Source organism: Ursus maritimus, unplaced genomic scaffold, assembly GCF_017311325.1.
Source record: "Ursus maritimus isolate PB19 unplaced genomic scaffold, ASM1731132v1 scaffold_19, whole genome shotgun sequence".
In the NCBI taxonomy this organism is placed as follows: domain Eukaryota; kingdom Metazoa; phylum Chordata; class Mammalia; order Carnivora; family Ursidae; genus Ursus; species Ursus maritimus.
The window spans coordinates 42,737,163-42,750,448 of record NW_024424341.1 but is presented as its reverse complement, the minus strand read 5'-3'; the positions used below and the strand labels follow the sequence as shown (position 1 = coordinate 42,750,448).

Below are 13,286 nucleotides of genomic sequence, written 5' to 3'. Positions count from 1 at the left end.
AGAGCATGGGAGAAAGAGCATGAACAGAGAGATCAGGAGCAGGGAGATCAGCAGAGGGAGAGGGAGAAGCAGGCTCCCTGCTCAGCAGGGAGCCCAATATGGGGCCCGATCCCAGGACCCTGACATCATAACCTGAGCTGAAGGCAGATGCTTAACCGACTGAGCCACCCAGGGGCCCCAGTGTCTGACTCTTGATTTTGGCTCCGGTCATGATCTCAGGGTTGTGAGATCAAGTCCCATGTTGGGCTCTATGCTCAGTGCAGAGTCGGCTTGAGATTCTCTTCTCCCACTGCCCCCACCCCCGCTCATGTTCTCTGTCTCTCTCACTCTAATAAATAAATTAAATCTTCAAAAAAAAAAAATAGTATGAAATTGGGGTGTCTGCCTAGCTCAGTCAGTAAAGCATGGGACTCTTGATCTTGGGGTCATGAGTTCAAACCCCGTGTTGGGGATAGAGTTTACTTAAGGAAAAAAAAAAGGAAACTAAAAAAGTAGTAGGAATTGGATTCTGTTATTCAGCACGCATGGATGCTTCCACAGGTGCACCCTCTTTGTAGGACAGTTAGGTTGGAAGCGTCCAAACGCAAAGTGTGTTCATGAGTTGATTCAGCAATCTCACCTTTGCAATTTATCCATGGCAATAACTACGATGAGATTATAGTCATATATTTTGTGCATTTTTGTGTCTGTTGCTTTCCCTTAGCAAAAAATTTTTGAGACTTATCTATGTCATTACATGGATCGGTAATTGTTTTTTTTTATTGCTGGGTAGTATTTATTCCATTGGATGAATATAGCACAATTTACCCATTCTCAGATTGATGGAAATCTGGAATGTTCCCAGTTTTTGGTTACTATGAGTAAAGGTGCTATGAACATTCTTATCAAGGTTGTTTTGTTTTTATGGGTATATGCTTTCATTTCTCTTGGAGAAATTCCTAGAGGTGACATGGCTGAGTTATGGAATAGATGTATGCTCAGCTTTTTAAGAAACTGTCAGTTCTATAAAGTGGTTGAAATACTTTATGCAAGTACTGGCCATGTATTAGAATTCCTGCTGTTCCACATCCTCACCAAATTCTGGCATTGTCTTTTTCATTTTGGCCATTCCTGTGAGTGAGGGTTTTTTATTTATATGTTTATGTATTTATGTATGTATGTATTTATTTTTAAAGATTTTATTTATTTATTTATTTGACAGACAGTGAGAGAGGGAACACCAGCAAGGGGAGTGTGAGAGGGAGAAGCAGAATTCCCGCCGAGCGGGGAGCCCGATGTGGGGCTCGATCCCAGGACCCTGGGATCATGACCTGAGCCGAAGGCAGATGCTTAATGGCTAAGCCACCCAGGCACTCCAGGGTTGTTTTTTTTTTTTTTTTTTTTTTAAAGATTTATTTATTTTAGAGAGAGCACATGAGCAGGGGGGTAGGAGGGGCAGAGGGGGAGAAAGAGAGAGGTGTCCCCTCAGATTCCCCACAGAGTGCAGAGGCAGTTGCAGGGCTCAATCCCACAACCCTGAGATTATGACTTGAGCCAAAACCAAGAGTCGCTCAACGAGTGAGCCACCCAGGGCCCCTCTAGTGAGTGTTCAGTGATATCTCATTCTGGTGTGATGACTAATGGCAGTTAACACTTTTTCATGTGCTTATTGGCTGCTTGGCATTGTTTAGTCAAGCCTCTTGCCCATTTTTTGTTAGGCTGTTTGTCTTTATTATTGAGTTGTAGGAGTTGTGTATATATTCTGGATACAAATCCTTTGTTAAATGTATATGTTGCAATATTTTATAAACAAAATTTTAGCAAATGGAATCCAATAACATAATAATAAAATAATAGAAATTTAAAAAGTCATGACCAAGTGGGTTTATCTAAAAAATGCACGGTTGGTTTAACCAAAATCAATAAATGTACTTCAGTGTATTAACAAGCTAAAAAAAAGTATATGATTATCTCAATACATGCAGAAAAAAACTGACAAAATCCAATAGTCATTCCTGATTTAAAAAACAAACAACTCTCACCAAACCTGGAATAGAAGGCAATGTCCTCAACCTGACAAGGGACATCTACATCCAGAGCTAATATACTTACTGGTAAAAAACTGAATGCTTTACCCCTAAGATTAGAACAAGGCAAGGATGTCTGATCTCATCACTTCTATTCAACATTGTAATGGAGGTTCTGGCCAAGGCAGTTGGCAAGAAAATGGAATAAAATAAATCTAGATTGGGAAAGACATTTTATTTTTATTTTTAAAGAAAGATTTATACATTTGAGAGCGAGAGAGAATGATTTGACTCGGGAGAGGGAGAATCTCAAGCCAACCCCCACTGAGTGCGGAGCCCAGTGAGGGGCTCGATCCCAGGACCCCCGAGATCACGACCTGAGCAGAAATCAAGAGCCAGACACTCAACTGACTGAGCCATCCAGTTGTCCCGGAAAAGACATTTTAAACAATCCTTCTTTGCTTCAAAAGATACCATAAAGTAGGGGCGCCTGGGTGGCACAGCGGTTAAGCGTCTGCCTTCGGCTCAGGGCGTGATCCTGGAGTTCTGGGATCGAGCCCCACGTCAGGCTCTTCCGCTATGAGTCTGCTTCTTCCTCTCCCACTCCCCCTGCTTGTGTTCCCTCTCTCGCTGGCTGTCTCTCTCTCTGTCGAATAAATAAATAAAATCTAAAAAGAAAAAAAAAAAAAAAGATACCATAAAGTAAAAGGTAAGTCACAACTTGGAAAGGATACATTCCTAATAAAAGATTAATGTCAAATTTCCGTGAAGAACTTTTATAAACCAGTAAGAAAAAGACTACCTGAGAGAAAAATGTATGAAGTAAGAAGTTAATTCAAAGAGAGAACACACAAATGGCTAACACTGTGAAAAGATTTTGAATCTCACCAATAAGAGAAGAGCAAACATCTCACAATGAAATACCATTTTCTACCCATGAATTGGCAAAAATGTAAAAAGCTGACATTAACAAGCATTGGTGAGGATGTGGAGCAAGTGGAACTCCTAACCATTGCTTGGGGGCGTATGAAAAGGTGCAATCGTTTTGGAAACATCTATCAGTGTTGGATATAAATATTCATTGCTATGGCCCGTCAGTACCCTGCGTCTGTCCATAAGGAGACCTGTATATGAGTGCTTTCACAGGGTTTCACTGAATTCCTTAGAACTTTATTATATTTTACATGTTTTTCTTAAAAGAAAAATGAGCAGACCTTTACCATTAAATCCCTGGGATGAGAAAAATTGCAGGCTGAATGCTGTGCTGTGGCAGAAGCAGCAAGGAAGAGCTGTGAGAGGGGAAGCTTCTGCATGGCCACTGACGCAGAGAGGCATGCTGACTTCCATGTGGAGGTCTCACGGTCCCACAGAATGTTGAACTTAATAACTCCTGGGCTCCTAGCTGGTGACTATGAGTTAATCCTACGATTTGAGAGCATAGGTAACTTCAAGTCTAAATTGCACTAGTTATTTTACTATTGGTGATCCTATGGTTGTACGCTCATAAAAGGTCTTCTTTGTTCCAAGAAATGTGCCCTGGACTCCCCTTCCTTTACCTTTCATTCTCATCATCCGGCTGTGAGGAAACGGAACCAGCCAGAGCCCTTCAGGTGGCATGGGGTGACCACTCTTTAGGCATCTCCCAGAGGAAAGGCATGCCCCAGGAGAACCTGGATTCTCCTACTACTCTGATCTCTTCCCATTCAGAAGCCTGTGGCAGCTCAGAAATAGCTCAGACCCCCATAGTAGGGGCATCCAAGATGGCTGTGCTGCCCAGCCTTTGCCACCTCATAACATGGAGAGAACGGAGCGCCACACAGCACACTGGGGTAAATGGAGTGGGAGAGGGCTTGGGTCAGAGAAAGTAGTATCCTCCCACACCTATAACCCATTCTCTACCCAAAAAGGCCCTTGGTGAACAGCTGTGCCTTGAGGAGCCTGCCTTGCTCTGGGTATTACAGGCTGGACTGCAGCTCATGAAACAAAACCTTCAATCTACTACCTGTTGCCTCTACTTTTAAAATACTAACCTCTGCAACCGGACACTGATCACTCTGATCTAAGCGCCCATCATTTCCCACCTCGATTACTGCATTGGTTTCAGGGGTCACCCTGCTCCTTCCCTCACCCTCTTAGTCTATTCTCCACACAGAAACCTAAGTGACCTTTTGGTGAGGTCTGAACTCATCAGCGCTCTGCTCGAACCATGCGAAAACTTTACATTTCACTCGAAGCCAGAGTCAGAGCCATCACGATGCCCATAAGGCTGTCTGCAATCAGGCCCCTCACTGCCCCTCTCTGACCAATGTGCTGTTCCCCCAACTGAGCAGTCTAAACTAGGGTGGACAAATGCACAGGCAAGATGAATCAGGAACAAGGAGGAAAAGGTGTGGAGCCAGGGAAGGTCGGGGTGAGGGTCACCTCAAACTCAGGTGGGAAGGAAGTTCCAAAAGGCTGTCGATGGGCTTGGGGATTCCAGGTTCAGCTAGAGCTGGAGGCTGGGGGTTGTGACTCAGGAATCCTTCCTGAGCTGGGTGAGGAGCCCTTTCGTCATCCTGGTCCATGCTCTTGAATAGTGGTTTGAATAACAGCCGCCAGGCAGAAATTTCATTTACCACGTTCCCTGCTCTAGTCTTAAACGGCTTGCAATAAATGCTCACTCCAGGAAATATTACAACATAAGTCGATGGCGATTTAGACTCCCATAAAGCTTCGCCATCTAGAAAGAGATCTGGGAACAATTCCTTATGTTCTAAATTCTAGGGCTTCATACATATGCGAGGAGAAGCTTCAAACTAGCCTCCTCATCTAGAAAGGGAGATCAGAACAGGCACTTCCTTAGAGTATTGTAAATGTTAAATGAAAGGACCCCTTGAAAGCGTTCAGATCTGCGTATGGGAAGCAGAAAACGATGAGACTTGGTCAAGTTCGCATCGCTAACGGCAGTTACCGTGAGCCCCCATTTCACAGATAGGCAAACTAAGGCTCACGGGGTCGCGACCTACCCAGGCCTTCCGGAGTTGAGCGGTGGCGGAGAGGGTGATCTAGGCCCGGGACAGCACCTTCCGGCTCGCCGGGGGCTGGGATACTAGTCGCCCAAGTCCCGGACGCCGCGGGGGCGGGACTCCAGGCGGAGTTGCTCCCGGTACTTGCCATGGCGACGCTTCCGGACCAGCCGGAAGCGTACTGCCCGGAACTACAACTCCCAGGAGCCCGTGCGGCGCGTCCTGGTCGACGCCGGGGGAGCGGTCGCCATTGTCCGCCGCCGAGGTGAGGCGGTCGCCCAGGCGGTGGTCGTGTTGCCGCTACAGCCACCGAGGACTAGGAGGGTCGGGAAAACGAGCGGGAAGACGCGGCGCCTGCCAACGGGGTCGGCGCGGCACCACAACGGGTCCCGCGCCTGCCCTTTTCGCGCTGGCTTCGCGCCCCGGTTTCCCTTGGTTCTCCCACCCTCCTGCCTCCTGCCTCCCGCCTCCGGGCTCGCGGCCGCGCCGGGCCGGCTGGGCCGGCCCGGGGGAACCCTGCACGTCGGGCCTGGCGCCGGATCGCGGCGGCCGGCCCGGCACGCCTTTGTCTCCCCCGCCGCGCGCGAGGATCCCAAGTGCACCGCTGGGCCGAACCTTGGAGCGGAACAAAGCCGGACGCCCCCGGCCGAGCGACCCCGAGCTTGTTAAGTCGCGAGAGCGGCGGGGACGGGCTCGCAGGGGTGGGAGGCCGGGAGCCGCGAACCAGGTAAGGCCGTCCCCTCGCTGGTACGGGCTCCTGAGCATCACATCCGCCCCGGGGGTTGCAGAGGAAATCGGGCGGGAGGCCAGGCAGACGGTGATGAGGACGCCTCTGACGCCGTTAATGGGAATGAACACCTTTCTTTCCCCAGCGAGTGTTTCTCGTCTCCGCGGGTTCACCGGAGGCGCAGAAGGACGGCGTCGAACGTGGGAGGGGAACAGGCCTCGGTTCCTTTAAGCTTGCAGTGACGGCTGACTTTGTTAAGTTGCAAACAACGGTGCAGAATAGTTTGCCTACTTTGAGTTTTGGCACAGATCCCGGTGTTCTGGGGCCCAGTAGGCGTCCTGGTGCTTTATACACACTCTCAGGAATCCGCAGAGCTCTGCCAGTTGGCCTTGGAACCCTCAGGGAGGTCTCGGGACTTGCACAAAGACTTGGAACTTAGGGAGTTTGTGGTCTGGGCTCCACACCAGGAAACAGACAGGTTGGGCCTGGTAGGTTTCTTGCTTCCCTCCCTCCTTTCCTTTTAGATAAAATTTGCATAACATAAAATTAACCATTTTAGACTACGATTCAGTGGTTTTTGTTGTATATTTACAGAGTTGTGAAATAAAAAAACTACTATCTAATTGCAGAACATTTTCATCACCTCCCGAAAGAAATCCCTGCGCCCGTTAAGCGGTCAGTTGGCATTCCTCCCTCCCCGCCAGCTCTAGGCAGCCGCTGTTGTACTGGGCGGTGCCAGTAGATTTTACAGTAATTTTTTAAATCACTGAAAAGTTACCTTGAAGCTGTCACTGGCTGTCTCAGGAGCCATTGACAAATTTCCACGCTGTCATCCTGGATTGTGCTCTTTTTTCAGCTGATTCAACTCACTCTTCATTCTTTTGTTTTTGACATGTAAATTGTTTTCTTACAATGCTCCCCAGAAGTCTTCTCTTGCTTCTGTGGATGGGCTGCCTTTGTTTCCTGTGGATCTTCTCCAGAGAAAGGACCACTTTTGTGTTTTCCATTTTTGTCATTAGGTTTGTACTGCAGTTGCATTGCGTGAGTCACCAGAATCCCGTGCACCTGGGCAGGCACCTGGTCGATTGATCCTGTGGGATGGCAGCCATCAACCCGTGGGCTTCGTGGGGTGAGTCCAAATTCTGTTTCTTCTGGGCTGCCTCAGCAGCAGTCTGCTGCAGCCAAGGGTCAAAGCTGGGCAAGGGCTGAGGGTTTTGGGGGATTGGAGGGGGTCTCTTGGTCTTGGATAGAACTAGAACTGAGTGACATTTAAAAAGAAAAAACAAGTTGGTTGTTGGTGGAAAGGGAAACTTGGTGTAATTTTTGTATATCTTATAGTCCTAAAATGTCTCATTAGTTCTAAGAGATTTTCTGGTGATTTGTGGGATTTCTTAGGCAGCCATACATCCAGTCAATTTCTCTACCACTGCCATATTTTACCTTTATTTTTGTTTCTGGTTTTTATAGCATTGGCATGTAATTTAAGAACAGTGTTGAATAGTGTGATGTCAGTGGTACACTATCTTTTGTGAGGTTTCATATACCTATCAATAAAGACATCGAAGGAGTGTCTTACTACTTACATTTTTACAAAATTAGGTAATGTTAAACATTTTATCAGGTATCTCCTTAGCTGTTTAAGGGTTTTTGTTAATTGTTCTGTGGTTACATCACATCAAATTTTCTGATAGTGATTTACCTATGCATTTCTGGTATAAATCTAGCTTATTATGGTTGGAATTTGTCACATGCCCTTGGGCTCTGTTTATGGAACTTTGTTACACCATTAGTGAGGCAGATGGGCTTTTCCCATTTTGTTGCCTTTAGTCACTAGGATTGTTGTCAGTGCCTTTCCTTTACTTGTCCTAACCTGATCTGGTGCAGGTGTCCTTACAGACCAGTCCTGGGAAATGGCGGCTGTTGACCCATGGGCCTCCTGGGGTGAGTCAAGAGCCTGTGTCCCCATTGGCCATGTTGGCTGCTATGTCCTGGCTTCTCCCAGCACTGACCTTCCTTGGCCAGGAATCAGAGCTGGGGAGCCAGGTGGGGGTTTAGGGCATGGGGGTTTTGGGGGACTCTGGTCCACATCTGTCTCTGTGCAGAGCTGGAACAGGGAAGGATCAGAACATGCCACTGGGAGATAAAGTGATGGTGACACTTCCAGGACAGAGTGCATGAGAATAAATGTGTGGCCATTTGTGGCTCAGGCCCAGAAAGGATGGGAATGGCACTACTTCTCAGAGATAGTACCTCAGACCAAAGGAGGGCAGTGCAGGGTTCATGTTTAGGCACATTCCTAATCTTCTCTGAGCCCCATTTCCTTCAACTATAAAAGTAGAAGGTGAGTCTTTTCCTTTGCCCAACAGAGAGGGCCAGGAACTGGCTCTCCCTGAGCCTGCCCCCCAAGGAGGAAGGACTCATGTGGGCATACTTCTGGCAGGGAGAGCTGCCTCCGTGACTTTGTTTTCCTCCCCAGCTCTGTGTCCTCAGGACTCGGCCTGGCATGTGGAAGAAAACTCTGAAGAGGAGAAGAGGGCCACTGGGCTTCCGACAGCCCAGATCCAGGTGAGGTGGGCTTCTGCTTTTTCCAGAAGGGCTGTCCTGTTCCCTAAGGTGTCTGGGCTGTCCCCCGCCATCTTAGTCTTTGTGTTCCTCACTTTATAACAGCTAGAGTTTGGGTAGAGAAGGAATCGGCCAGAAGTTTATTGCTTTCTGAGCATTCAGGAAGAATTTAAACAGTTTTCTATGATTTGGAGCCACATTATTAACCAGGCTATTCACATTCCTGAGCCCCAGCTGTGCTTTATGTTGTTTTGGGGGGTGGGGGCAACCCCTTTGGCTGGCAGCGCCCCCTTCCTCCTCCCACTGTACCTCATGTATTCAGTGCCTGATTCAATTTGATGCTGTCCTGTGAGCGCTGTGCTTGCTGGGAGGGGAACATGGACAAGTTCAAGCCTTGGTCCTGAGGAATTCTCAGTCCCTTATTTTCTAAGATGGTTCACTCAGCTACGAGACCTCATGGCCTGCTGGTGCTGTACATGTGGTTCAGGACATGAGCCTGAGATGCTTAGGGAGGCCCCAAGCCTTAGAGGAGCCGAGGCCAGCTAATGCCTTGGAAAGTGGGTTGGTCTGCATAGAGTCATTGGGGCACAGAGCAGCTGGAGTCCTTCTGCTGTGTGGAGAGAGGCTGCCCGGGAGACATGACACACTTGCATCAAAAGGTGAAAGGGGTTCATCAACCTGGTAAGCAGGGGTCTGGCCTTTTATGGCACCACTGGTGTGTGTTGGGTGTGGGGTCAGGGGTACTGCATGACCAGCAACTGGGTGAAGGCTGACCCCAATTAGAATTTAGGACGGAAAGGCTAGGATGAACTCTACCGGGCCCTGAATGCCTGCTGCAGAGCCAGGGCTCCATCCTGGCCGTAATAAAGAGCCTCATTAAGTGTTGGGAGCAGGAGGCGCCAGTGTCTAAAATGTGGCTGGAAGGATGTCCCTGGCAGGAGTGTGGGGAGAAAGGGGGCTGTGGGAAGCAGGCTTGCATTTCAAGTGACAGTATGACCACGGCCTAGAAGACCTTAGAGGTGTAAGAGAGTCAAAACATTAGAACTTTGTGACTGTAAGGGCGTAAGGATGGCTCCTGAGAGAAATAGGTCAGCAGAGTTGATAGGGAAAGGTGGCAGGAAGTAGGATAGCAGAGTAGATGATATTGGAAAGATGTCATCTCCCTTATCTCCTGCCCAGCCTCTTCATTAGAGGCAGCCACTTACAAACAAACTTTTTTATAACAACATTATTAAAGTATTATTCAAATACCATAGGTTCACCCTTTTAAAGTGTATAGTTCTGTGATTTTTCATATATTCACAGAATTGGACAACTGTTACCAATATCTACTTCTAGATCATTTTCATCACCCCTGAAAGAAATCCTGTACCCATTAGTAGTCACTCCCTGTTCCCACCACCCTCAACCCCTGGCAACTACTAATTTACTTTCTTTATCTATTTATTTGTGTATTCTGGACATTTTACATAAAAGGTATCATACAGTATATGGCCTTTCATGTCCGGTTTCTGTTTTTAAGGATCTTTTATATTGTAGTACATATCAACATTTTATTTCTTTTTATGATTCAGAGGCAGCCATTTTTAACTTACTGTTTTTGGTTCCTTAGGGTTATCTCCATATTTCTAAAGGAGAGATTTTCATCCTGATTCATGAATTTTATATTTACCCTTTTGACTCCCTACTATGAAAGATGAAGAAAAATAGTTTCATTGCTATATTTAGATTTTTCTTTTCTAGTTAAAATAATGGATCAAGCAAATATGAGATACTGAGATATAAAAATATTAATAAAATTTCAACTTTATGCCATCCCCCAAATTAAAAAAAATTGTAATGGAATCTCCCACAGTTTCAAAGCTGACTGGCAAAGTGCATCACAAGCTTGCTGCTCCCACATGGCAGCATGCTGTCCCGGGGAGGCAGACGGGCCTGAACCACGTCATGCAGAGTGGTGGTTGTCTGGCATCAGAACGTGGGTGACTGTGATGTTCACTGCTGCTATGATATGTAGTCCTTTTTAGATTCTGTAACAGAATCAGCAGTGAGGCTAGGCTGAAAGATGGGCCCCGAATCAGTCACTTGGTAACAGAAGTTAGTTGTAATAAAATGCTGTGAAGAAGCCTTAATAACCACTGGGCTGCACTCTGCTGTTAAGTTATGTGAGGGTTTCTGAGAATTATTAGGGTTAATGCTGAGAAAATAAAGTGGAGAATTAAAATGACAACACCCTCCAATGTCTGAAGAGTTGTGATTTCTGAGAACATGCTCCTGGCCCCTCCCCACACTCACTTCGGATTTTTCCCTGTGGGAAACTCAAGACTTGAATCGTGAGTTTCGTATTAAGCGAGGTCTTCAGGAACGCTAACAGGAGCTCCGTATCCCTCTATTGTTCCTTCCAAACTAAATACTTAAATAAAGCATTCACCTGGTGAAAACGTCAAATGCTGTCATCCCTTGTTATCTGAATAGTCCATTTTGGGGAACATATTGGATAGTGAAGTTTCAACTAGTGGGAGCCCAGATCCCATTATTTTGAAGAACAGGGAAAATAATATCCCATCTAAAAAAAACTCCAGCCAGCCTCCTCAAATATGGAAACTCTCAAACCCCTGTGTAACAATCCATCAGTGCTTTCTGCATGATAAACATGCATGTAAACAACAATAATCTATACTCTGCACTCATCTCTGGTTGTCTTGAGGACGTGCACGTAGTTGTTTTCCTTCCCTGCAGAGATCTTGCGATAGAATATTAATGAAATTCTGGATGCCAAAGAACCCATCTGAATTTCCCCAGATTCCATGAATGGGCCATCCGTCCATGCTTTCAGATAATGCAGGAGCTGAGACCCATCTCAGCACCCTTGGCATCTTCCCTCAAACCCTCCCATGGTTTAGATGTGCGGCTGGTTAGCAGATGCCATAAAGTGCTTTAGAGAGCCCCGGTAAGTGCTCGTACGTATGTACAAGGTGAAATGTGCAAGAATGATTACAGGAAATTTGGGTGAGACATTTTCAAGTCATCCTAGCAGGTGTTTGTAAAGTACGAGTTCAGGTAAGGGTTACCTGGGAATGGAACAGCTCACTCCTTCCTGTCCTAGCTTCTAGGGTCCCTCTTGTCCCCACAGCTGGTGAGCCTGGGTCCTGACTTCCCCCATCTCTTTTTTCTGTTTCACATCCAGTCTTGGTTTTGCATTTTCGGCATCTTCAAGGCCTCCATGAACTGCGGGCCCCAACGTGGAGACATTCAGCTGGGGGTGTTTTTTTCTTCCTGTTTGGCAGTCCATGATTCCTTCCACTTTGGTAACATCTACAAATCTGGAAATACTTTTTTTTTTTTTTTTTAAGATTTTATTTATTTATTTGACAGAGATAGAGACAGCCAGCGAGAGAGGGAACACAAGCAGGGGGAGTGGGAGAGGAAGAAGCAGGCTCATAGCGGAGGAGCCTGATGTGGGGCTCGATCCCATAACGCCGGGATCACGCCCTGAGCCGAAGGCAGGACGCTTAACCGCTGTGCCACCCAGGCGCCCCTGGAAATACTTTTTTGTTTAAAGTTTTGTTTGGACAAATCCCATAATTATAGAAAAGTATGAAAAGTAATCAAACATGGTCTCCATTACTCTGAACAATTAATGTTTTGTCATACTTGCTTAGTTTTCTTTTTACACAGTGTCCTGTCACATTCTCTTCCCATGCTTATGCAGAATAACTGCTTATGGTGTGTATGCAGCTAATTTATTTTCATACTCATACATAGATAATCTATTTCTATAGATACACATAGATAGTAATATTCTGTTCTTTAAAGATTTTTTTAAGTCCTCTCTGTACCCAACGTGGGGCTCAAACTCACAGCTCTGGGATCAGGAGTCTCATGCTCTATTGACTGAGTCAGCCAGGTGCCCCTGTTCTATTTTTTTTTTAAAGCAGTCTTTTCCTACCTGTAGTTTTTCTGCACCTTTCTTTGCTTATTGAAGGCCAACTTTAAGGTCCATCCATGTGATAAGTTCATTCCTTTTGCCCTCTGTTCATCCTTTTCATGCATGGGCTTAGAAGTTCCCTGCCCCCGCCATTTTTGCTATTCCAGGAAAAGCCGTGTGAACATTCTTGTAATTTCACTTTGTGCACACATATATTTGTTAATGTAGACATATTCCTAGAAGCAGAATTACGTTTAGTTTTAGGGTGCTTATGTGTTTTCAAGATGACTGTTGCTGCCACGTGGCTGTTTGAAGGTACAAAGCCTCTTGTCACCGCTCTGGAAGAGTGCCTGTTACCTTTCATTTTTGCTGCCACTTGGCACTGTCAGGTCTTATAGTTTTTGCTTATCTCAAGACCAAAAAGGTATATTGTATTACTTTGCATTTCCTTGATTGCTAGTGAGATTGAGTATCTTTTCATACCGTTACTGATCATCTATATTTCTTCTCTTTCTCATTCCTGGATTTGTGTAGTCTCTGACCTGTTGATGTGTAGGCATTTTACATGCATTCTGGATGCCGATTCTTTACCTTACATGAATTGTCTTTTCCCAGTCTGTAGCTTGTCTTCACTTTGTGGTGTCTTACCAGTCAGATGTTTTCCAGGATATTTTTGTCAAACATATCTGTTTTTGTTTATGGCTAGTATGTTTATGTCTTGTTTTAAGAACTCTTGTATTAAAAAAAACAAACAAAAAAAACCTGTCCTATTCCTTTATATTTGTTCTGTTTCTGAGGCCTTCTATTACATGGTGGGCCGTCCGAAGCTAGTGCTGTGTCTTTATGTTCAGTGAATCCTTGTTCTTTCAGAGCCCCTCTGGTATCGTCCTGTCCTGTTTTATAGTGAAGTCTCCAATCAGAGAAATGGAATTGCAGTTCACTGAAAGTTGGGTGTAGCTGCTGCCTGTATTCTGTTCTCCTTTTGGCCCCTGAGTTCGGTCTTTCCTATGCTGCACAGGTTCCTCATGTATCCAGGGCTCCTCCGGTCTTGTGTTTGC

General features: G+C 46.0%; 1 protein-coding gene across 2 annotated transcripts in view; it reads left to right on the top strand.

Moving 5' to 3' along the window:
* Nucleotides 1-5,281: 5,281 nt before the first annotated feature.
* The window catches only part of ZNF606 (zinc finger protein 606), a 22,407-nt gene continuing 14,402 nt past the window's right edge, over nt 5,282-13,286 (top strand). The window contains exons 1-4 of one of the 2 annotated variants that reach the window (XM_008706491.2): nt 5,282-5,738; nt 6,758-6,867; nt 7,623-7,679; nt 8,215-8,303. In XM_008706491.2, the coding sequence (XP_008704713.1) occupies nt 6,837-6,867; nt 7,623-7,679; nt 8,215-8,303 (177 nt within the window). In that variant the 5' untranslated portion in view covers nt 5,282-5,738; nt 6,758-6,836. Of the gene's footprint in view, nt 5,739-6,757; nt 6,868-7,622; nt 7,680-8,214; nt 8,304-13,286 lie in introns of those variants that run through there. The other variant, XM_040632749.1, reaches the window with a different exon arrangement.